A 23098-nucleotide genomic window follows, 5' to 3' on the forward strand; every position below is an offset into this window, starting at 1 on the left:
GACGTATTGGCTGCATGAAAAATGTGAAGAAATAGAAAAAGAAATGACTGTCGGAAGGACTGACACAGCATATAGGAAAGCAAAACAACCTTTGATGAAACTGAAAGCATGGCTGGTAACACTAAGAGTGCAACGGGAATTCCACTGTTAAATGCAGAGAGCGGACCAGTGGAAAGAGTACACTGAAGGCCTCTGTGGGGGGTAAGATTGGTCTGATGTGATAGAAGAAAAAACTAGAGTCGATTTAGAAGAGAAAGGGTATCCAGTATTAGAATCATAATTTCAGAGAGCTTTGGAGGACTTAAGATTAAATAGGGCAGAAGGGACAGACACATCCTTCAGAATTTCTAAACTTATTGTCGCAAGTGACAACAGAACGACTTTTAACATTGTTGTGTAGAATGTATGAGTCTGGCGACATACCACCTGGCTTCCGGAAAAATATCATCCACACAATTCCGAAGACTGCAAGAGCTGACAAGCATGAGAATTATCACACAATCAGCTTAACAGCACATGCACATACGTTACTGACAATAATGACATACAGAAGAATCGAAAAGAAAACTGGGAATCCGTTAGATGACGATTAGTTTGGCTTTAGGAAAGGGAAAGGCACCACAGAGGCAATCCTGACTTTGGTATTAATAATGGAAGCCTAAAGAAAAATCAAGACACAGTAGTAAGATTTGTCGACCTGGAAGAAGCTTTCGATAATGTTAAATGTGCAAGATGTTTGAAATTCTGAGGAATACAGAGGTAAGCAATAGAAAGAGAAACGAGTAATATATAACATGTACAAGAGCCAAGAGAGAATCGTAAGAGCGGACGACCTAGAACGAAGTGCTCGGATTAAAAAGGGTTCAGTCTGTACATCGAAGAAGCAAGGATGGAAATAAAAGAAAGGCTCAGGAATGGAATTAAAATTCAAGGTGAATGGATATCAATGACACAATTCACTTATGACATTGTTATCCTGAGTGAAAGTGAAGAAGAATTACGTAAGCTGTTGAATGGAATGAAAAGTCTAATGAGTAAGTAATCAGAAGTAGCAGAAATGAGAACATCGAAAAACTCAGCATCAGGATTGATGGTCACTGATGTAGATGAAGTTAAGCAATTCTGCTACCTAGGCAGCAAAATAACCAATGATGTATGGAGCAAGGAGTATATCAAAAGGAGACTAGTAATAGGAAGAAGGGCATTCCTGGACAAGAGAAGTCTTCTAGTATCAAACATAGACCTTAATTTGAGGAAGAAGTTTCTGAGAATGTACTTCTGGAGTAAAGCATTGTATGGAAGTGAAACATGGACTGTGAGAAAACCTGACAGAAGAGAATCGAAGCATTTGAGATGTGGTGCTACAGACGAATGTTGAAAATTAGGTGGACTGGTAAGGTAAGGAAAGAGGAGGTCCTGCGCAGAATCGAAGAGGTAAGGTATATGTGGAAAACACTGATAAGGAGAAGGGACAGTTTATGGGAGTTGGGAACACATCTAGCAAATAGTTTGAGGACGTGGGTTGCAAGTGCTGCCTTGAGATGATGAGGTTGGCACAGAAGAGTAATTCGTGATGGGCAGCACCAAACCAGTCTGATGACAAAAAAAAAGCCGATGCGCGCAAATGCTGGCAGCGAAGCCCACTATGGCGCTGAAGATAGCTTCGTCATATGACCGTACAACACGCAGCGGTAATTTACCGTCAGCAGTGCCAGCACGAGCAATCTTATGCATAATTTGAGCTGTTTTCTGATTAATAAATTGTAGGTTTTCTAGAAAGTTTGTTTCTTCGTCAAGAAGAATACCTAAACATCTAAAAACAGTGCTGCGTTTTACAGGGATTCCGTCAAGCCTCAGGGACGGGTCTCTGGCAAGACAAAATCTTTGCGTCAGAAGTATGTTTGCTGTTTTATGAACTGTTATAGTCAGTTTGTTGCTCTTGCACCACTGCTGCACCTGAGCTAACACGTCTCGACTTCTTCTCAAGTCTCGCATTAGAGTCTGCCGACACAACTGCTAATATATCATATGCTTGTGCATCGGCAGCTTCAGTGGTATGTGTCCCATCTAATAGATTTAATATGAGCTCAGTAATAAAATTCGAGTACAATAGACCACTCATGGAGCCTTGCGGACCCACTCTTGGTAATTTTTTGTTTTACCTATCTTTGCTCCGCAATCCACGGGACGCTACGTCCGATACGATAATCTACAAAGCTGTTATACAGACATCTGGGGACACCCAGATCTCGGAGGCATGCAAATATTGCAGGCCAAAAAAGATTATCAAATGCGGTTGCGATGTCAATCTTGAGCGCGACTGCATACTTCGCTGTCGAATTTTCTGCGACATGAAAGCTCTGTTAACTGCTTCATCTATACACTTTCCTGTTATGAATCCATATTGACAGTGGTTTAGACCCATGAGCTGAGTGTGAGCCTACAACCGGATACAGAGCAGACGTTCCTGAACTTTGACCAAAACGTTCACTTAGGAAATAGATCTACAGCTTTCCGGTAATACCGAGTCATTATCCTTGTTAACATCGAGTATTGATTTAAGTGTCAGGAAGTCGTTTCTGAAAGTATTTGTATGGAGTGTAGCCATGTATGGAAGTGAAACATGGACGATAAATAGTTTAGACAAGAAGAGAATAGAAGCTTCCGAATCGTGGTGCTACAGAAGAGTGCTGAAGATTAGATGGGTAGATCACATAACTAATGAGGAGGTATTGAATAGAATTGGGGAGAAGAGGAGTTTGTGGCACAATTTGACTAGAAGAAGGGATCGGTTGGTAGGACATGTTCTGAGGCATCAACGGATAACCAATTTGGTACTGAAGGGCAACGTGGAGGGTAAAAATCGTAGAGGGAGACCAAGAGATGAATACACTAAGCAGATTCAGAAGGATGTAGGCTGCAGTAGGTACTGGGAGGTGAAGAAGCTTGCACAGGATAGAGTAGCATGGAGAGCTGCATCAAACTAGTCTCAGGACTGAAGACCACAACAACAACAACAACAATATCCTTCCCTTCTTAATCACTACTGCTCTAGTTGTTTTTCATATTGCCGGAATCCTGCCTATTCGCAACGCGTCGTTTAGTAATGCTGCCAAATATGGCACTATCAGTGGACCTATTATCTGCACGACTTGAGGGCTCAGGCCATCCGGACGAGGTGCCTTTCCAGTTTTGTGTTTGGAAATTGCTACAGAAACTTCTTCTTGGGCGAAAGGTGTAGCCAGCATCTGATCGTCGTGTTCTTTATCTTGTTCTCTTCTAAGTTTTGTGTGTATTTCAGTTTCCGTGTTGGTGCTATCACCAGGAAATAGGGCGGTTAGCAGATATTCTGCTGACTCCCTCCATCCAGCCATCATTCAGTCATTCTCTTTAGGAATTGTAGAAATGATAGTAGATTCCTTAATCTTTTCAGTCATTAGTTTATATGGTATTCCTCGTATGTAAGATTGCAGTTACTTTCGGAGGAACTTCTCCTAATATGTTCTTTTGATTTTCTGAAGCATTGAACAAAGAGTAGACTGGAAAGAGCAAACGACTTATCTTCTGAGAAAAGCACGATTGAAGAACTGTTTTGACACAATAACCTATAAGCAAAATATGTGAAACAGAGCAATCTAGAAGTAATGTTGATTTGTACTAATGTACAAGTATAAGGATACTGTCATAGTAATGATGAAGGAAGTTAATTAAAACAATTTAAAATGTCGAAATATGTAGTAATTGATACATCCAGTTTAGTCAGTAAGAACAAAGTGCAAATTGAGGACAAAATTGGCAGAAAGAAAGAAAAAACATTCCCTCAGTTGCTCAGTATGCGAACGGAATGTGCTGCAAGAGCCACGTCTTGATTATTGTTAGGACTAACGATAATACCACGAAGGGCACTTTTCTTCAGTTCATAAAAAGCAGCCAATGCGCAAAACAGATACTCATTTTCTAGTCTACTTGCTGATTTTGCGTAGCATAGACAGATTCTTACCAAGTGTTAAATTATTTATGTCTAAACAATGTAGAGTTTTTGAAAATGGTATAATTGTCACTTGAAGAGCAACATTATGCAGAAGCAAGCGTTACAGAAGCAAGCAGTCCATACACAACATTGCTATGAGAGCTAAAAGCTTCAGGTGATGCTCTAAATGGTGCCTGCTACTCTACGATTTCCTTCAATCGTTTCAGCAGTTTTCAGTACTAATTATAATACTATTAAACTCATACTTGAATGTGTAAGCACGAAGAGTAACCCAGTACAGATCCCCTGACTTCAACTTCACCAGTGCAACTGGTCGTGGTACCGCTTATACACTTCATGCTTTTTTTCGTTCTAAATGCTACTGATAATGATTCAGAATTTTTATGACATGATCAGGGATTTAGAATGAGATGAGGCTTGGTTTCACTAAGCGGAAGAAAAGCGTGTCTCACAAAAAAAGAAGTAATACTTTTACTAGACTTTGATGTGTCTACCAGAAGACTTTTGTGCAGAATATTGAACTTTTGCCGGCCGAAGTGGCCGAGCGGTTCTAGGCGCTACAGTCTGGAACCGCGCGACCGCTACGGTCGCAGGTTCGAATCCTGCCTCGTGCATGGATTTGTGTGATCTCCTTAGGTTAGTTAGGTTTAAGTAGTTCTAAGTTCTAGGGGACTGATGACCTCAGAAGTTAAGTCCCATAGTGCTCAGAGCCATTTGAACCAATATTGAACTTTTCACACATGATGCAAATTGTTCGATCGACTCTTGAAGATAAGTAAATAACGTAGGTAACGGTGGTTTCCAACTTGATGGTAATTTCCCCCGGAGGACTAAAATTAAATTTCCTGAGGGGTAGCTCAAAATAGTTCTACTGTAGTTCGGTCATGAAGCTAAAGTTTTGTAAAAGATCACTATTGTTACCACTATTTTGTAAGAATGTAATACTGACTACGTAAGTTGCCAGGAAAATGTAATTTTTAAACACTTGTATTAAGGCGTGACACATTGTGATGCAGATTAGAGCTTCTTAAACAAATGTATGAATAACATCCATCTTGTTCTTTACATAGTGTACCTACTACACGTATACTTTGTACCATTCATATATGACAATAGAAATGAGACTATATACTTAAATATCTCATGAAAATGCCTTCTCCGAGTAGTAGGTACTTCTCGCAATGGACCAGAAATTGATTCATTATTCATTTCATAAGTGATAAATGAACTAACTGACAGCAAAATACAACGTAACTCTGGAGTGATTAATACGGTGGTGAGAGGCTGCACGTTATCATCACCATTACTACTTTCATTATTATTATTATTATTATTAGTGGCTTGGGTCAGATAATACCATTGGCTGCTTGATGTCTTCCAGTTCCCGCTAGTTCAGGCGTAAGCAGCCCTGCAATAAAGTGATTTACAACAGTAAGTATAGTGCACGCATTTTAACTTGGTATATTTTACATGAAGGCGCAGGGTGTCGGTGAAGCTAGTATCGCAAGAGGGAGGACAGGTGCAGGAGAAATAAGTTTTGTATGAAGTGTCTGCCGTCACTGTGGATAGTGAACTTTCATTTCCGCGAAGGAGTTGTAGGTATAACTTTCGGTGCCCTGAGAATTGTTTCATCGTTCTATAAAACAAAGCAGTACCAATTGTCTCCCTGACTCATTACTGATGGTTTGATGAAACACCTACAAAAACTGAATATCGTTAACCTTTCGTCATTTTAAAAATGCAATTTTCAAGGAAAATTATTTTTCATTCTAAAATTCAGTTAGGTGCTAATTTTGATGCCGTACTAGTTACAATCTGATTGCTTTCACCGGTAACGGTCTCAGAAAGGTTGGAAGACATTGGATTAGACGGATCACAGAAATTGCTGCGTATGATTGTGATGGCACAGGCATGGACGCCGTAGTCACCTCATCACGTTTTCCACTACTGAATAAAATTGTTCTTTTTCCTTGCATTTCATTTTCAAAGTTAGCCTGATTTGCAATATAGTGATAATATTTTCACTAAAACATCGATCTTATTCTTTGTATATATAACAACCACCTTAGTTCATCAAAAATATCCATGATTTATCTTTATCGAAGGAATTTTGCCTTCTGACTTTTCTTAATAAGATAAATATTAATCTAATGACACATTATCATTAACACAATCCTCGACGGTCTAAATGTCTTTAGTTGCTTCATAGCCAGTGGATTTGTAGTATGTAATGTACAGAGTTCCAGTTGCTTCTGGCCATATTTTTGCACTATTTAAATATTCATCTGAAAGTTCGGCCACCACTTTGCACATGTTATAAGTTTCATGTGTTTTCTGTTGATGGCTCAGACTGGTGAATGTTACATACCTCGACAACATGCAGAGAAACATTCACATGGTTCCCATAACCTAAACGTCGGGATTATTCCTACAGGATATATTTTGCCTTTCAAAATATGGTTAGAGCTATGGGTTTCCAAATGTTTACCTAGAATTAAACTGGTGTACTGCATTAGCAAGAATTGACATAGCTCCGGAGTGCAATCGTTCCGTAAGAAGAGCTCGCAATATCCTGGGGTATCCTCCCTTCTCTGTAGGCAACAAGCCAGAAAATACCAACTTTCACTATTTTTATGCAACTTCCCAGTTGGGAAGTCATTCCGCAGCCACTTTATTCACGTGATCTTTCGCTTTGAGGATATCACGTTTTCCGTTCTCTATCTAACCACCTTCAACGAACTTCCTTTCCGGATGAAAATGCGCTCCGAACATGGCTCTTGTCGTGTTTAAGATTTTGAAGGTGACTATATTATTTATGACTAAAGTATCTGTTATGTGTACCTGTTGTGTTTCTTAAACTTATGGAAAAGTACTACAGGCGTATGCACCAATCCAATATATATAAATCCTCATTCTTTCTTCTATGTTATGACGTTGTATCCTTGCTGAGTTCAGAGAGTAAGACTGAATGAATTCAGAAAAAGTTGTACAACATTAGAAGACAATATCTTCCAGTGATCCGATAAGTCGATAGGGATTTTCTGAAAATACATTCTGCTCCATGCAATGGTAACGAATGCGCCCCAGACAAATTAAATAATACGTTCCGTATGTATGTTTTATGTACGTAATACATTACATTTACCGCAACAAAGATGGTGCAACCAATTCATTGAGGTGCCCAATATTAAGAGAAAAGAGAGTCATCGTCTAATAATGAAATACTGATAACATTAACAACGAAGTGCGACGTGATTGCAACATTCACTACAATGATCGGATGCTTGGCAGTTAACGTCCACGTGTTTTCAGCGATCTGCTATCGAACATGGAAAAATGTATCGTCCACAGAGAAAATACTTCACTAGATATAAGGTTTCGTTCAGACGCAATCCATCTCGTGAAGTTATTCTGAAAAATCTTCAGTACCGTTCTGCACTGTCATCTAATATAATCGAAATACATTCATGTGGAATAGCTGAGGCCGTTATGCGATTTAAGACTTTCAAGAAAAGAGAACGCAGTACATCTTCAGAAGCTGGACTAGCGTCCAGTGTACCCCAAGCGAGTGCAATAGGACCGTTACTGTTCACTATCATACATACGAAATATCTGCCTTGCATTGTTTTTAGCTCTATGCACCTGTTCGCAGTTACGCCATTAGGAAAATGTTACGAAATGCAGGAAGACTTCAAGACCATCAATGCCAGGTGTATGGAATGTAGATGAGGCTAACATACATATGTATAATGTATCGTGCGTACATAGACCATACTGTCTGAATGCAGCATCAGAAGTCACTCATCTCTCCCACATTACTAAACGAATATATTGATCACCCAATCCCAATTGTACGTTGTCTTTCTAGTGCCTTACAGAGGCAACAAAAATTTGATTTTCATATTTCATATTATTATTGACCAAACTTAAAAATCTAAAATCCTGTTATGATCTATTCACTAAATGATATAATCTTACGTTAAAGTTTAAACACGGTAAGTTAAGTATTGAAGTTAGGAACTCAAGCAGCGTAATTCAGGGCTCACAAATTACCCACACTATACTCTTTATGTGATTCGTATATGTGATTGGCATAGTACTTTCGACATTTGATTCTGTACCTGTATTTTGCTTGTCATTTCTTACACTATATACTCTTAAAATTATCTATTTGATTCAAGCTCTGTATCATCATACGATAATTAAAAAATAAATAAATGTGATTGATAATGAGAACACTTGGCCACATTCAAGAAACTTTAAACATGAACCTCCCCTAAACCTCTTCACGCTTATAGCCACGCACAATAATGTTTGGAAAAGAATCAGTCGCTTACTAAATGTTCGTTGCTCTTGCAGTAAAACTTCAGAATTAAGCATGACGTTTTAATTCATCATTACTATTAACTCTGTTCACTTCCCATTTTGCAGACAGAATTCAGTTGTACCAGTAAAGATGGCTACAAAAATATTTCACAGTATGACACATAGTTTAGGAAAAAACTAGATTTTCCGAAAAATACACTTATTTTAAAAGTAATCAGACGTCGAAGCTTTGTACATAAGAGTTCTATTCTTTTCAGAATAGGGCTTGAGGGGCTTCTGGTTGTAATCTATGGCAATTGTCAAGTACTTGGGAGTATATACCCGACGGGATTAGAGGTGGGACGACCACATAATTCTACACATGGGCCAGTCAGTGCACGTTCATAGACGGACAATGTAATACACTCACGACGAAAGTTGTTGAAAAATCCTTCATTCGACCCACTCCATTCATCGTCAATCTGCGGTTCTTATAAAGACAGATTTACGAATGAGGGAAAGATTATTTATATCAGAACCAGACAATTAGTCACGGGTTTATTCTTCCATTGCTAGAGCATCACAAAAAACTTTCAATGCCTTCAGTGGGGTATACTACAAGAAAGACATTGTACATCCCGAGGGACCTTACTGTCAAAGATCAGAGAGCCCACGAGGCAATACGAGCCAAGAAACACATAGAAACTTATTATTTCATTAGTTATATATCTTGCATGCTGAATACGGTGGTAAAAATCAAACGACATTGGGCTTCAACAGAGAGGAAATTCCCATGCGTAAGATACAATAAGGTGACTTTGACAGTAAAAATAGATTCGTACGTGTAAATTTTAACACTTATTGAACGGCATCAATACAAATGCAATACAACTGTGTAATCTTTAATATGACCAGACGGAAAACGTTTTGTAGCATGTAAATATCCCCCCCCCCCCCCTCCGCATCGTACATTCAAGAAATGATATATGCTCGCTGATAATTGGTAAGGAATGCAGACATCGTGGAATAATCACAGACAGTGACAGGCGACATGGAACACAATACATACATAATATACGCTGAGAAACATCTGCAATGAAAAGTGGTACACATTTCTCCTTGCGGAAAAACAGGATAACAGACATAAATAGCATTCATGTTTGATCCACGCAGGCTCCCAACATCAAGTTCGATATGGGACCCTCAGTAAGGAATTTGCCCTCCTCGGCCACTAATGTTCATTTTACTCCTGTCACTAATGTTGGCTATCAAACTGTTGAGCAGTCCTTGGGTGATATTGGCCCACTCCTCTATCAAAGAGGTTTCCGTTTCATACACAGTTCAGAGAGGGGGTGACGCTGAGAAACACTTCTACCAATAATATCCCTTACACACTCTATAGCGTTTCGGTCCAGAGTAAACAGACCACTCCACACGTTCAATATCTTCAGTTTTCAGTGTGTAAAAGACGGACATGATCCAGAATGATCTCCGCACAATAACGCTGTGCCGTAAAGGAACCTGGCACAGAGATACACGGCGATATTCGCTCATTGTTCATAACGCCTACCCATACCATAACGCTTAGGCCATACCGATGCCATCAATATTCAGTGGTCTATAATGTGTTCCCCTCTCTCTCCACACTAACTAATGGCCAGAATCACGTGCCACAACGAAGCTGTACTCGTTCGAGAACATCACTTTGAACCACTGTCGCTAACCCAACCAACATATTCTCTGCACCTACGAACTCTTCCTCGATGATGAAGTGGTTCATGTGGGATGAGTTTAACAGGCTTCCAAGAATACAAACCAGACTGATTTAATCGCTGCGAAATGGCTGTGGAAGAGAGATGTATACGGATAGCGATCTGCCTAGGAGTGAGATATCTGTTTCTTTTCGCCATAAGGACTATGTATCGGTCCTCTTGCGGTATGGTGGTCCGTCTTATACCAACGTCATGCTTTTCCAAACCATTTGCACTTTCAGTGTCCTTTCTTAAGCGCGAGATGACGCTTTTGGACTCAGCAATTACTTTGGCCACAGTAGTGACACTTTGACCGTCTTCGAACCGTTCAACTGCTATTCCACGATCCTAAGTACTTCAATCATTTCTTGTAAATGTGTTGCCGTACGACATGATATCGCAGTAATCGGTTCCACAACAGCCTTCGTCAGACAACGTACTGCATGAACTGTCGAATGCATACACAGCGCTCGTGCGGAGGATTCTTTGAAGTTAATAACCCCCCACGCCCACTGCATTTCCTTTTACTGTCATTGATTGGGAGTACCGTAGCAATTGTTGGCTGCTCCACAGAAACTGGCAGTTGTTCCTCAGAAGTGTCAGTTGTTTCTTAGCAACTGTCAAGCAGTGCATAAATTCGGAAGGTACTTTGTTGGTACCAAGTAAGTCGTGTGTAAACAGCTTTCATTATAATTTACAACCAGAGTTACAGTTTTCCACTCACAGTCAACATATTAATCTTAATACTGTCTAGAACGTACCACTTACGGAGATGCACGGACTGGAGATAGGCACAATATACTCCTTGTTGCTCCATATGTGTTGGAGGCAGAATGCGGAACGTCAGTGTGTCTAACAGTTTCGTCCTATACGCACTCACGAGGTCACTTGACCCAGTGTGAACGGAAAGTATGATGCAGATGACCTGAAATGAAAACAAAAATGCTCACAATCTCATTTCCATTTTGGCTTCTGAAAGATTTACCTAATAGTCTCGTACGTCCGTAACGAAATATGCGTTTGTACCCGTACCCTGAAGACGGCTCAAATGGTTGGCTCTGAGCGCTATGGGACTTAACTTCTAAGGTCATCAGTCCCCTAGAACTTAGAACTGCTTAAACCTAACTAACCTAAGGACATCACACACATCCATGCCCGAGGCAGGATTCGAACCTGCGACCGTAGTAGTCACGCGGTTCCAGACTGTAGCGCCTTTAACCGCTTGGCCACCCCGGCCGGCTGAAGACGGCAAAGCATCATCAACATAAGTGCTTATGTTCATTTGTTGTGACGAAATGACAGGTTCAACTTCGCTTACTGTTAAAAATGATCTCAGTCCTACACTTTCTTTACCAGCAGTTTCTCGTATTATCGTCGTGATCAATGGAAGACATTTCGGTGACAGGAAGAATTATAGTTCTTGGTTCGTACGTGAATTGTGTAAATGGTTCTTCCTGTAGCATCTCACATTTACGATTATAGATAATTTTGTGTAAATCTGTCACGTTGACCACATGGAAATATCTCGAAAAACCATTGTGCGTCTTTTGTTGACGCAACTGTCAAACATAGTGTATGATGATACGAAAAATACAGAGCAGTCTGTTGTTGTCCCTGAACCATTGGCTCACAAATACTGCAGTATGACAGGATGTATTCTCATGCTGATACAATCAGTTATCGTCTGAGAACAGTTCCTCTACCGTATACAGTACACAGTGCTGCGTTTGTATCCTTCCACATGTAACGTATTCATAGTAGGCGCATTAAGGGGAGCAGTCACTACCTAATAAAAACACCGCCATGACGCATCACCACCTCCTCTCTACTTCACTTTTGGCACTGCATACGATGGCAGGTAATACTCTCCAAGCATTCGCCGGACCTAAGCCCTTTTATTGGATTGTCAGAGCGTATAGCACGATGCTTCACTCCAAATCACTCTTACCGTTCATCCACTGCCAGTGCTGTCGCTCTTTGCACCGCCACAGGTGTAGCTTAACATTGAGTACTGAAATCTGTGGCTTATGAGGAGCTGCTCGACCACTGTACTTCCTACTTACTTTGTGCTAACTGGGCTGTTGATAGCACTTTGAAACTCAAGAATAATTTTTTCGGAAGGTTACGTGCGATATTTTAAAACCAAGCTCCACAATGCTCGATGGTCCACGTCCCTAAGTGCATGACATGTGCTTGATCTTGGTTTAGCTTTGATTGTTCCTTAACGTTTGCACTTCACACTCACGTCATCGACTGCCCCTTGGGCAGCGTTGTAAGTGTTCGTTAATCAGGTGACATCCAATAACTTGTTCATTTTCGACGTCGTAGAGGCCCCCTGACCGACATCGCTTCTCTAGTGATCACAAAGAACACCCCGCATCCTTTTATAATGGCTTCTCTAGTGAGAGCACAGTACATCCTTCGTCCTTGTATAATGGCGACTCCGCCTCTCGCTATATCCAGTGGTCAATTTCGCTTTGCATATGAACAGTCATATTACTTGTCAAAAACTGAACACCTGATGTGGTGTACACATTTGTTCTTATAACAAGATCATAATATCTTTGCGTATTATTACGAAAGCTCGTATTAAAATAATGTGAAACACAGTGAAACGTACTCCTATAAATGTAATTAACTTCATATTTTCACTCACACAGTGGTAATTCATTCCCTTTAGCCTTGTTCTTCGCATTCTTGTCCAGAAATTAAACATAAAGCATTAGAAAAATTACAATGTATATGGCGCAAAAACAAATAAACACTAATCAAGAATCGGTCGTGTCAGTGTTTGAAATGCAATTTCTCTCGTAGAATACCCTAACGTTCTAACAGCATTTGCCTTCGCTACAAGTAGATTTATACAGTCGGATAGCCCTGGATTTCACCGAGACATCTCATCAAGTATAATCGTCTGCGAATTAGGGTTCCGCAAATGAGCGGAACAGGAAGCCCAGTACATTTACGCGGACGTTCCCCGCCGCACGTAGCGTACGCCAAGGTGAACGTGTTATTTTATGTTAAGACACGAACGAACAAAAGCTGACTCTCGAGTGACAGGCACATGTTTGAAACTACGTAAATCAATCTTGCGGGCCCCTATTGCGTATCCGCTTTGCAGTTGCTACACCTAAAATAGGAGTGAAGGAAGGAAGGTTAGGGTTTAACGTCCCGTCGACATCGAGGTCATCAGAGATGAAGCGCAAGCTCGGAATGTTTCAAGGAGGAAGAACGAAACAGGCCATGCCCTTTCAAAGTAAACATTTCAGCAGTAGCCTGTAGACGGAAAACCAAACTCTGGATGACTGTACGCGGATTTGAACCGTCCTATTCCCGACTGCGAGTCCAGTGTGCTAGCCACTGCGTCAACTCGCACGGTGCACCCAAAATAGATGTAATAATCTTTGTCTACTTATCGATATAGCATCTCAGTTTTCTTATCTTGAGGGCCAGCTAACAATATTTGCCAGAAGAAAGAAACGTGCTGTCGTAATTGCCGTGTACATCTCGTTGGCTAGACCTGTCCAGTACAATCTAACATTTGCCTACGTAGCCAAGGTGGCTAAGGTGCTGTGGCGTTCGACGCGGAGAAATCTGGTTTGAATCCTGATGGCGGAAAAAATTTTCAACGCCAGTCCTTACTCAGCAAGTAGAGGAGTAGCAGTGGTTTAAAGTTATTGGCCAAAATATATCGTACCATGTTGCGAATTAAACTTTAACTCTCTGCAATTTCTTGTGGAATGAGGACACATTGCACAATAAGTAATGGTCCTTCTGCCGAGTCGTGATTTTAATTCGGCAACTCTCTCGGTGCTCGTTCACCCTCTTCCTTCTCTCATCATGATGCAACACAAACATGACATCGCGTTATGTACGTACCTGCAGCCAGCAGATATACAGAAGACGCATCTATCACACAACGCAAGGACAGCGACCATCACATGCGCAGGAAGACGATTGCTTCGTATTAGGCAGCTGACCATATCCCTGTGGGATATGCCAACAACACCAGACGACACATCTACTTCCACTGCAGCGACCATCACCAACCCACTCAAAAAATATATCCGTTTGATATGAAATGAGCCTCTCTGACGAGAATGATGCACCTAACTCAGTTTAATTGATACACTCACACTCACTATCACTTTCACTTCAAATTGCAGAGGCAGTATTGCAGCAGTGTCTTGTAATTGGGAACTGGTGAAATACCTGTAGGTCATCTCTGGAGATGACGCTAAAGCGACAGCCTTGGAGCACATCAGTATTGTTGTCGTGTACGTTGTCACACGTCAGCTGAGCAAAGTTGATGTGTTTAGCACCCAGGCCACCAACAGATGAGTGAAACATGAGCAGCAGCAGCGGCCACCACATGCTGCCGCAGTGGCGCCCGTCGTTACACGGATTCGACTGAACGCCAAAGGACGCCAAATGCGTCACACGTTATGCCAACGTCCCCTCCTTCCCCCCTTTCCTCCCCCTCTCCCACCGCTAGCACAGATTAGTCCGAGATCTCGGGCCAAACCTGTTCCGCACGTAAACGCCAACCTGTCTGACTCGGGCTCGTCATGCTGCCCCAACATTATGTTTTCTGCACTCATCGTTCACTCTGTTCAATGTGGTACACTTTCTACAGCCTAATAGTTTACTCTGTTATGTGTATCTACTTATCCGCGATCTAGAGAGTAAGAACAGCTATGTTTACCAACATTTACTATTTTGCATTTGTATATAAAACGAAAACTCTGCTACTTGCAGAATATTAGAGCAACATTAAATCAGTACCAAAGATAAAAAAAAATCAATTATCAAGAGTTGCAATTATGAGTGCTTGTGTAATGTAACAAACGACCTAGAACTTCTGTAACTAAATGTGCACGCGTAAAAAAAATTAATCACAACCAGAGGACATCATGCTAATATCGTGTAACACTGTCTCTAGCCTTGATAACGGTCTCAGTTCAGCGAGGCAGCGAGTTCACAAGTTCCTTCAGCTACGCCATATCCAGCAGCTGCAACGCGTAATGGATTACAACCCGTAGACCCCCCCCCTCTCCCCCCCCCTTCCCCCCCCCCCCTCCACCCAACACACACACACCGGACTTCGGGGATAGTTGCTGCATTTCACTCTCTGTTCTCAGTTGCCTTCATACATTTTCTGTGGGATTAAGATCGGTTGAAATTCGGAGATTCGTGGTAAGCTCCTATGAGATCAACATCAGTCCCCAGGCTTACACACTACTTAATCTAACTTAAGGGGACCACACCGTGGTTCAGGTTAAAAAAATCGATTTTTGGATTTCATCATATTTCGATAGATTAAGGTTTTATTTAAGTACTCTGAAAAGGATTTTGCTGAAAAAATTTTTTTCGAGCATTTAAAGAGCATTTTCCTACCACGTGTGTTTATGTGCCACGCCCACTTTTCTGTCACCCACTTTTCTGCATATATTTTAGATTTGTATATGCCCTACACATTGCAGGTTAGGGACGTTTTTTTACTCCCGAGTGTGTTGGCTATCCTTGGAAGGCAACGGTCGGTATTCTTTTGTTTCTGCTGTTTGTGAACAACACGCTTTCAAACACGCAGTTAGTTTTGTTCAAGTGTGATTGCGAGTAGTTGTTACACTTACGTTTGCAGTGCTTTTTTACGTGTGTTTTGTTGTGTTTATTGAAAATGACGAGACGTAAAGGCATTTTCAAGAAACGACAAGTTAGAGGAAACAAGTTTAGAAAGCTTTCTGTTCAAGAGGTTATGTCGCCTCGCAACGATGTTTCTAATTGTAATTCTTCAACAAGTGCATCATCAAAGAAGATTTCACCATTTCAAGAGAGTTACAACGAATTTACTGTAAGTGACAAGGGGTCAGTAACATTATTATAAATTTGAGAATATTATTGTTGTTGTTGTAGTCTTCAGTCCTGAGACTGGTTTGATGCAGCTCTCGATGCTACCCTTGAAAGGTCTCTGTTGGATTCCTTTCATGTTAATTTCTTAAATATGTTGTCATTTACGGCATAAACTCCTCTTCTAAATTTACTGTGGTGTTTCTGACTATTTTGAGGGGCAGACATGAGAAAAATAGAAACATTCAAGGGCCTCGCCGGGAGGAAATGCGCGGATTTGATTTCAAACATTTCCTTACGGTGAGAAAGTTTGAGATATTTCGAAATTCGCACAAAGGAATACATCCACGAGCATGGCTCGAGCAATTTGAGTTCTGTCTTCCCCCCGACTGGGCAAGTTCACATAAGATAGGATATATGTATGGTTATTTGGAAGGCGAACTGGCGATTCGCATGAGGTCGGCAGCGCATCACTTCAACTTCACTCAGGAGTTTCGACAAGCCTTTCTGTCCGCCTATTGGTCGGAAGCGGCACAAGATAGGGTCAAGCATGGCATAATTATGCTGCCAAATTTGAACCAGTCTGGTGTCGGCAGCCCAGCACGCCTATTCGACCACATGCTGCAGGCAAAACAAATTTCTATACAACCCATACGGGCCTGCGGAACTAATTAGGATATGCATCACCAAATTGCCGATGCACTTGCGCCACGTCATTCTTGCGGGACGATGCAAAGAGGACGTGGAAACGTTTATGACACTTCTCCAAGAGTTGGAATACAATACAGGAGAATGCCCGCCTAATCAGCCACAAAGTTATTATGGGGCACAGCAGCGCGATCGCAGTCGTGGCCGTAGTACTAATCAACGGCGTGACTGGTCGTCGCGACGCGAACGGAACAATAATCGGGACCGGCCGTATAGAAACTGGGGTAACAGTCGCGAAAACAGGTGGAACAACGGAAATGATCGAGGACGTGGACAGGATCGTGAACGCAACAGTTACGGCAACCAGAATTGATACTACGGTGAACACGGTGGGAATAGGACTGTAGGCGGAGCACCTCATGATGGTGAAATTCGGACGGCTAACCCAAGACATAACCCAGCAAATGGAAGTGAACAAAACCGGCAATGACGTATGATCGGCGCAGAAGGCGCCCAATCGGAACAAATGAGTGACATGGTAAATGAGTACATAGGGTGTATAGAGAGGAGAATGAATTTATTGGTTTACATTTGTGACATATGCATTTTGAATAATATGTTGGTAAAAATAATGATAAAGATATTTCTATGTGATTGATTGAAGTGATGTTTTTAGTTTTTTTTCTTTCCTTGTGCAATTAGGATTTAGGTTGGTTCAAATGTGAAGATAAAAGGTTTCTTTGTGAACGAGTGAAATGCTGTTTATGGCTTTTTGTGTAAATTGAAAAGAGTCTCTCCTAAGAGAAGCAAGATCTGTGTTGAATTAATGAAAAACTCAGGGGAACATCCGATCTGTGGGTATTATGGGTCTGGCAAACCCAGGTACCCAACTGTTAGTAGCCTTGTTTCCGATTTTCTGCTTTCAGTGCTACTATCTATCTATTACTGTTCTATATCTGTCAGTATAAATGAGGATCTCTTACTATAGCATGCGTGCTGTATGAATATTTTAAGATAGGAGAACTCTGAGAAAGGAATGAGTACGTTTGGAATCTTGAAAACAGGATGCGATAATACGATTGTTTAACCAATGGCTTCCCAATATACGCTAATATGTTAATATTGATGATATATGTCTTTTTTGTTCTTTATAGCTGAGTACGTAAAGTGCTGTCTGTGGATTTCGTAAGTAGATTGGTTCCCTTCAAGGTGAAAGAAGAGTTGTGGTTTGTGTAATTTACGTGGCCCTGAAACAGTATTATGGCAGTCAAATGACGAGCAGTTTTCCAGCAAATGGAGAATGGAACGGAGATATGGATCCTTTTTGTAGTCTTGACTGATGTTGAGCCAGAGCCTGAAAAATCATCCTGCGTTAATACTTGCCCTAGAAAAGCGTGTCTTTTGCTGATGCTGTGAGCATTACAGCTTACTGTTTTCGCTGGTGCGGGATGCACTGCAACCTATATGAGTTGAACTGAAGAAATGTCCCTCTTGAAGGTAGAGGAAGATTAAATAATTTTGATTATGGGACCGAAGGAAAGCTTGGTTTAATGTAATAAGAATGAAGCAAAACATTTGTCATTTAAACTACAGGAGGATTCGGATCTTTTGTGTCTGCTGTAAGTTCAATATGTTAAGATGAAACTGTTTTACAGAATAGAGGAGACCACAATTTTGCCATTCATGAGAAATGAATCCAGAATAACCACCACAGGCGAAATAACTGATTTGGAAGCGAAAGGTAACATAAAGAAGGAACGAAAGTGGAGCAAAATGGGTTGGAAAATGTAATACAACCTGTAAGATGAAAATATTTTTACCCTTCTCAGAGTCATCTGTGTGATTAATTCTTGTAATAACGTAACCTTAGATGAAATTGTCTTACTGTTTTATGTATGAACATATGAGTATGATAAATGTATAATTGCGAGTCTCTTATCAGGTGTGTCAACTGGTATAAATGTTTTGGCGTGTAAATAACCATTGTTCTTTTTACTGTGTATGTTTAAGGAAAGTTTCTCCACATTTATCATGTGACAAGACATATGCCGCGAGCCTCAGGAAGAGGACGAATTAGAACAATGATGTAGTGGTATAAGCACTGTGTTGAAGTAGCATTGATGTAGCTTGTTGGATTAACTAGTGGTGGATTGAAATAAAATTTTCAGTAATTCATGTTTCTGGGTAGTTAGTTTGTAGAATAGACAACAGGTGTGCATGTGTGTGTGTAAATAACATGTGAACCCTATGCTGCTCTGACCTATACTTGCACAAGACGTAATCCTATTCATTTTAGTGAATTAATAAGTAGCATTTGATTTATTAAAACGCAAGTGAACCACATTAGTGATGTGGATTTAGGTATTATATTGTCAGTTCATTTAATTTTTATTTTTATACTGTCAATTCATTTCACTTCTATTTTTTATATTGTCAAGTCATTTAACTTTTATTTTTATATTGTCGATTCATGTAACTTTTTTATTTATAAAAATAAAAGAATAAGTCTCACTTTTGTTCTTAAAAATTGTGAAAGACAATACTAAGCGGTATTATGTATGACATTTTGTAATCACATAACTATGATGAACAATTTCTGAGAATGCAGTTGAGAACGTGAAAACGAACCGGCTAAACTCTTACGAGACAGCGGGAGCAGCGAGGAGGACTAGGTGTTAACAGACGGGTTTCCCAGCAGGACACACTGTCAACCGGGCCACTTCGGGAGCACGGTCGACAGCAAAAGAAGGGTACGCAGCAAACACTTTCCCTTGCACCCGGTGCTAATGGCCGGCCGCACCAGTGTGACCCTTCGTGGAGGCGATGACCTGAGATGGCCGAGCGGTCCACCGCGCGGAAATCCATCTGCTGGCAACGCACCACACGCACACGACCATGACGAGGCGGCCGCAGTGAAACGACAGAAGACAGGGGATAAAGGGGCATGGAGCCTTTTGACAGGTGCTGTCCAGAGAAACTTGCAGACGTCAACGACGACTATCAACATTTCTCGGCGGAAGCCCATTGTCAAGCGACAGTAAATCAGGGTTCGGTGTTCTCTGGTTGCTAAGGGTGGCACAAAGAAGAGCCACTAAGTGTCATCCTTGCCCAGGAATATCAAACCGGCGAGCCAATTGAGGGTAACTCAAGAATTTAAAAACATAAGGGGCATGGAGCCTTTTGACACGTACTGTCCAGAGAAATTGGCAGACTTCAACGACGCCTATCAACATTTCCTGGCGGATGCCCACTGTCAAGCGACAGTAAATCTTAGTTCGATGTTCTCTGGTAGCTAAGGGTGGCACAAAGAAGAGCCATTAAGTGTCATCCTTGCCCAGGAATATCAACCTGGCGTGTCAAACGAGGATACCGCACGAATTTGACAACACAAACAGAGAACCAAATCGAGATGTACGTGACACGGGCCACCAAGAGAAACTCATGAGAGGGCAGAGACGGCGGGATTGCACGCAACAGATGGACAAAAATCACTACTAACAGCTGCGGCGACGAAACCCCCTCCCCCCCTCTTATATTGTGCCTTGGAACAGTGGAACTACTGAGTGTGCCAGTGAACAGTGATTATATGGTTCCTAGTCCAATACATATACGTATGTTCTTTCAGAGAAACTTTGATGGTGTATTTTGCAGGGGTTGGATCTACTTATTGTTTTTTTTTTTTTTTAGACTTTGGCTCTTGTATGTTGCAGGTGTTTTATTTATTGGTGTTATCTTTTTATTTCAGACGTTGACTATTGTACTTTCAGAGCTATTTTATTGATCAATGTTTGTTCTTGTGTGATGTATTAGATTTGTGATATTTTGTTTCGTAAATTCATGCCTGTGGCATTGCTTCGTTTATCAGTCAGATAGCTATTCATTCTCATTGTACTCTGATCGATTAACCTTTGCATGGGGCATATTTATAGTGAGGAACCCCATAAGGGTAACAATCACATAATTAATTGTAGTTTCAGTATAATGACACAGTGATCATTATTTGCTAACTAACTGAAATATAGTAGAGTGATTAAATTAGTGCCACAAAGTTATTTTAATTCTACAAATTATTAGTTTTGTAGAATATAGAATTTTTTTGCGATAACCACTTTGTAAAACATGTTTCTTCTCTTATCATTTTTTTTCTTTTGCGGATTGTGCATCGTAATGTTCTGCTTTATAATACTGATGTTATTTTCATGTTTTTTTTTTAAATTGCTGTGGCGCTTTTGCTATTTTCATAAATTTTACTTGTTAATAAACAGTCATAAATTTTCCTGTGATCAGTTGGCTCTTGCAATGAGCAAATAGTGGTGAACTCCATAAGGGTAACAACCAGAAGTTGTTTTCATATTAATGACACAGGAACCATTGTTTTTACTTGCTGACCGAATCAGGTCTACACTATCTTTTAAATAGGTGTCACACAGTGTTTCTTTTTTCTCTTTGAAATTGGTAGATTCTAAAGATGTGTTGAAATTATTGTGTTTTAGCAAGCAGCTGGTGAGCTTCTGCCTTTTCGTTACATTTTTGGTATAAGTTGGGTGTGAGAAGCCTGCTTGGAAACGTCCTAGCATGGCCAGAAAATTCCCTGCACAGTCTTTTCCCGGAGTGTTGGGGTTATGAAAGGTCTCTGTTGGATTCCTTTCATGTTCATTTCTTAAATATGTTGTCATTTACGGCATAAATTCCTCTTCTAAATTTACTGTGGTGTTTCTGACTATCTGGGAGGAGACTGAGCAGTAAAACGTTTTACTTTTACACATAAACAACAACGATCTGTCACACTACTACACTTTAAAACACAGTTTATATGTAATTCATGTCACACAGCCTCTTACGGAATCTACATCCGCTTTCTTTTATACACTGTATATGATAAGATACTGTCATCCCCCTTCCCTTCTGTGTGAGAGGATGAATGAGCAAATGTATTTCTAGTTGCATGCTTGATGGTAGCAGACAAGCCTGTCTGCTAGAGAACAGTAGGACCAACGTCGGAATAGGTAGCTACGCTTTCTAGAAGCAAAGAAGTTTCTATTCTTAGTATGGTCCTGTCCGTCCCTTGTCATGTTGGTATAGGAAGCTGCCTCTCTGGTCACATCCGTTTGTATCAGTTAAGCACGCTCGTTGGGAGCCCAGGTCAGTCTGTCCGCGGCGAGCGTCTGAAGTGGTAGAATCTCCAGGTAAGCGTGTCTCTGCTAAGTCCGTAGGACAATGGATTTCTTAAGTTCAGCCTAACTGAAAATTTAATCACCTTTATTTCAGGTTTAGCTCTAAAATATCTAATGTTATCTTAAATTGCAACACAGTATAATTCGAGTGTGAAGTTCAGAATATCTTCCGGTAGTTGCTTTGTCACTACTTTGTGAGTAAAGTGGAACCACATGTTGATCAGTAACTCTAACTAAGATCACCAATCTTAAATGCTAATGTGTGTGAGATTATAACGTCTCGTCTTGACAATATTTTTCAATATAGCAACTTTTCTTTATGTTCAACCCACGTGGGGTGTACTTTGTGAGACCAGTACCACGTGCTTATACAATTGTTTGACCCATCAGGTTAATAGTAAGACGATAGTAACCAGTTCGAGGTATTTCTTTTGTAAATTGCGTTTCGATGTAATTTATTTTAATTATCAAAATTACTGTGGAGTTACACTCTTTGTGTAAACCAAGTTGACCACGTGAAGCATGTGGTGTAAACATCAATGTAGACCTCAGCTATTCCTTTCGGGAAGATTTCACAGAGAGTTAGTATGAATTTAGTATACCAGTGTGTGGTAATTTCATGATGGACAGGATTACATTACGAACGTAACTTCTTTGGGTGAAAATTGAATCGGTTGGTTGTGGTTATTTTCCTCTTGCATATGTTTCAACGTTCTTCGTGTGTTATTTTATGAATGAAGTATTGTATGTAGTCTCCCAATCTTGGCTCCCTATTTGATGTGTTCCGTAGGATTACAAACTCACGTTTACACAATCCTAAATAAGGCACCAGTTTAGTTATGAATCAAGTTTGATACGATGAAATTTTAACGGAAAAATGATCAATGTTAAAATAAATGTCCAAATATAAACTGATTTATGTCTTTTTATTTAAGTTCTCTTTTTATATATATATCACCGGTTATCGTAAGATGAGTACTAAAAGATTATAATTAATGTTAGTCTGGTTGGGAATTTGGTAAGCTAGACTGGATACCTGGTGAAACAGTTGCACAGTAATGCAAGGTTAACTTCCTCAGATAGCTCACAGCTTTTAACCCTGAAAGCGGTGCTGATAGACAATAAAAGTTATTGTCTATCAGCACCGCTTTCAGAACAAATTAAAGCAACAACTTTACACCCTATCCTGTGCAAGCTTCTTCATCTCCCTGTACCTACTGCAACCTACATCCTTCTGAATCTGCTTAGTGAATTCATCTCTTGGTCTCCCTCCACGATTTTTACCCTCCACACTGCCCTCCAATGCTACTTTTGTGATCCCTTGATGCCTCAGAACATGTCCTACCAACCGGTACCTTCTTCTTGTCAAGTTGTGCCACAAA

The 23098-nt window shown here is 40.6% G+C and overlaps 1 protein-coding gene across 1 annotated transcript in view; it reads right to left on the reverse strand.

The window, feature by feature from the left end:
• LOC124804158 (toll-like receptor 2) overlaps positions 1 to 14432 on the reverse strand; it is a 105942-nt gene extending 91510 nt beyond the window's left edge. Inside the window, exons 1-2 of the mRNA XM_047264731.1 lie at positions 14260 to 14432; positions 10809 to 10972 (exon numbers count right to left, since the gene is read on the reverse strand). Coding sequence (XP_047120687.1) covers positions 10809 to 10972; positions 14260 to 14421 — 326 coding nt within the window. The 5' untranslated portion in view covers positions 14422 to 14432. The remainder of the gene's footprint in view (positions 1 to 10808; positions 10973 to 14259) is intronic.
• Positions 14433 to 23098: the final 8666 nt, after the last annotated feature.

Source organism: Schistocerca piceifrons, chromosome 1 (assembly GCF_021461385.2).
Source record: "Schistocerca piceifrons isolate TAMUIC-IGC-003096 chromosome 1, iqSchPice1.1, whole genome shotgun sequence".
In the NCBI taxonomy this organism is placed as follows: Eukaryota; Metazoa; Arthropoda; class Insecta; order Orthoptera; family Acrididae; genus Schistocerca; species Schistocerca piceifrons.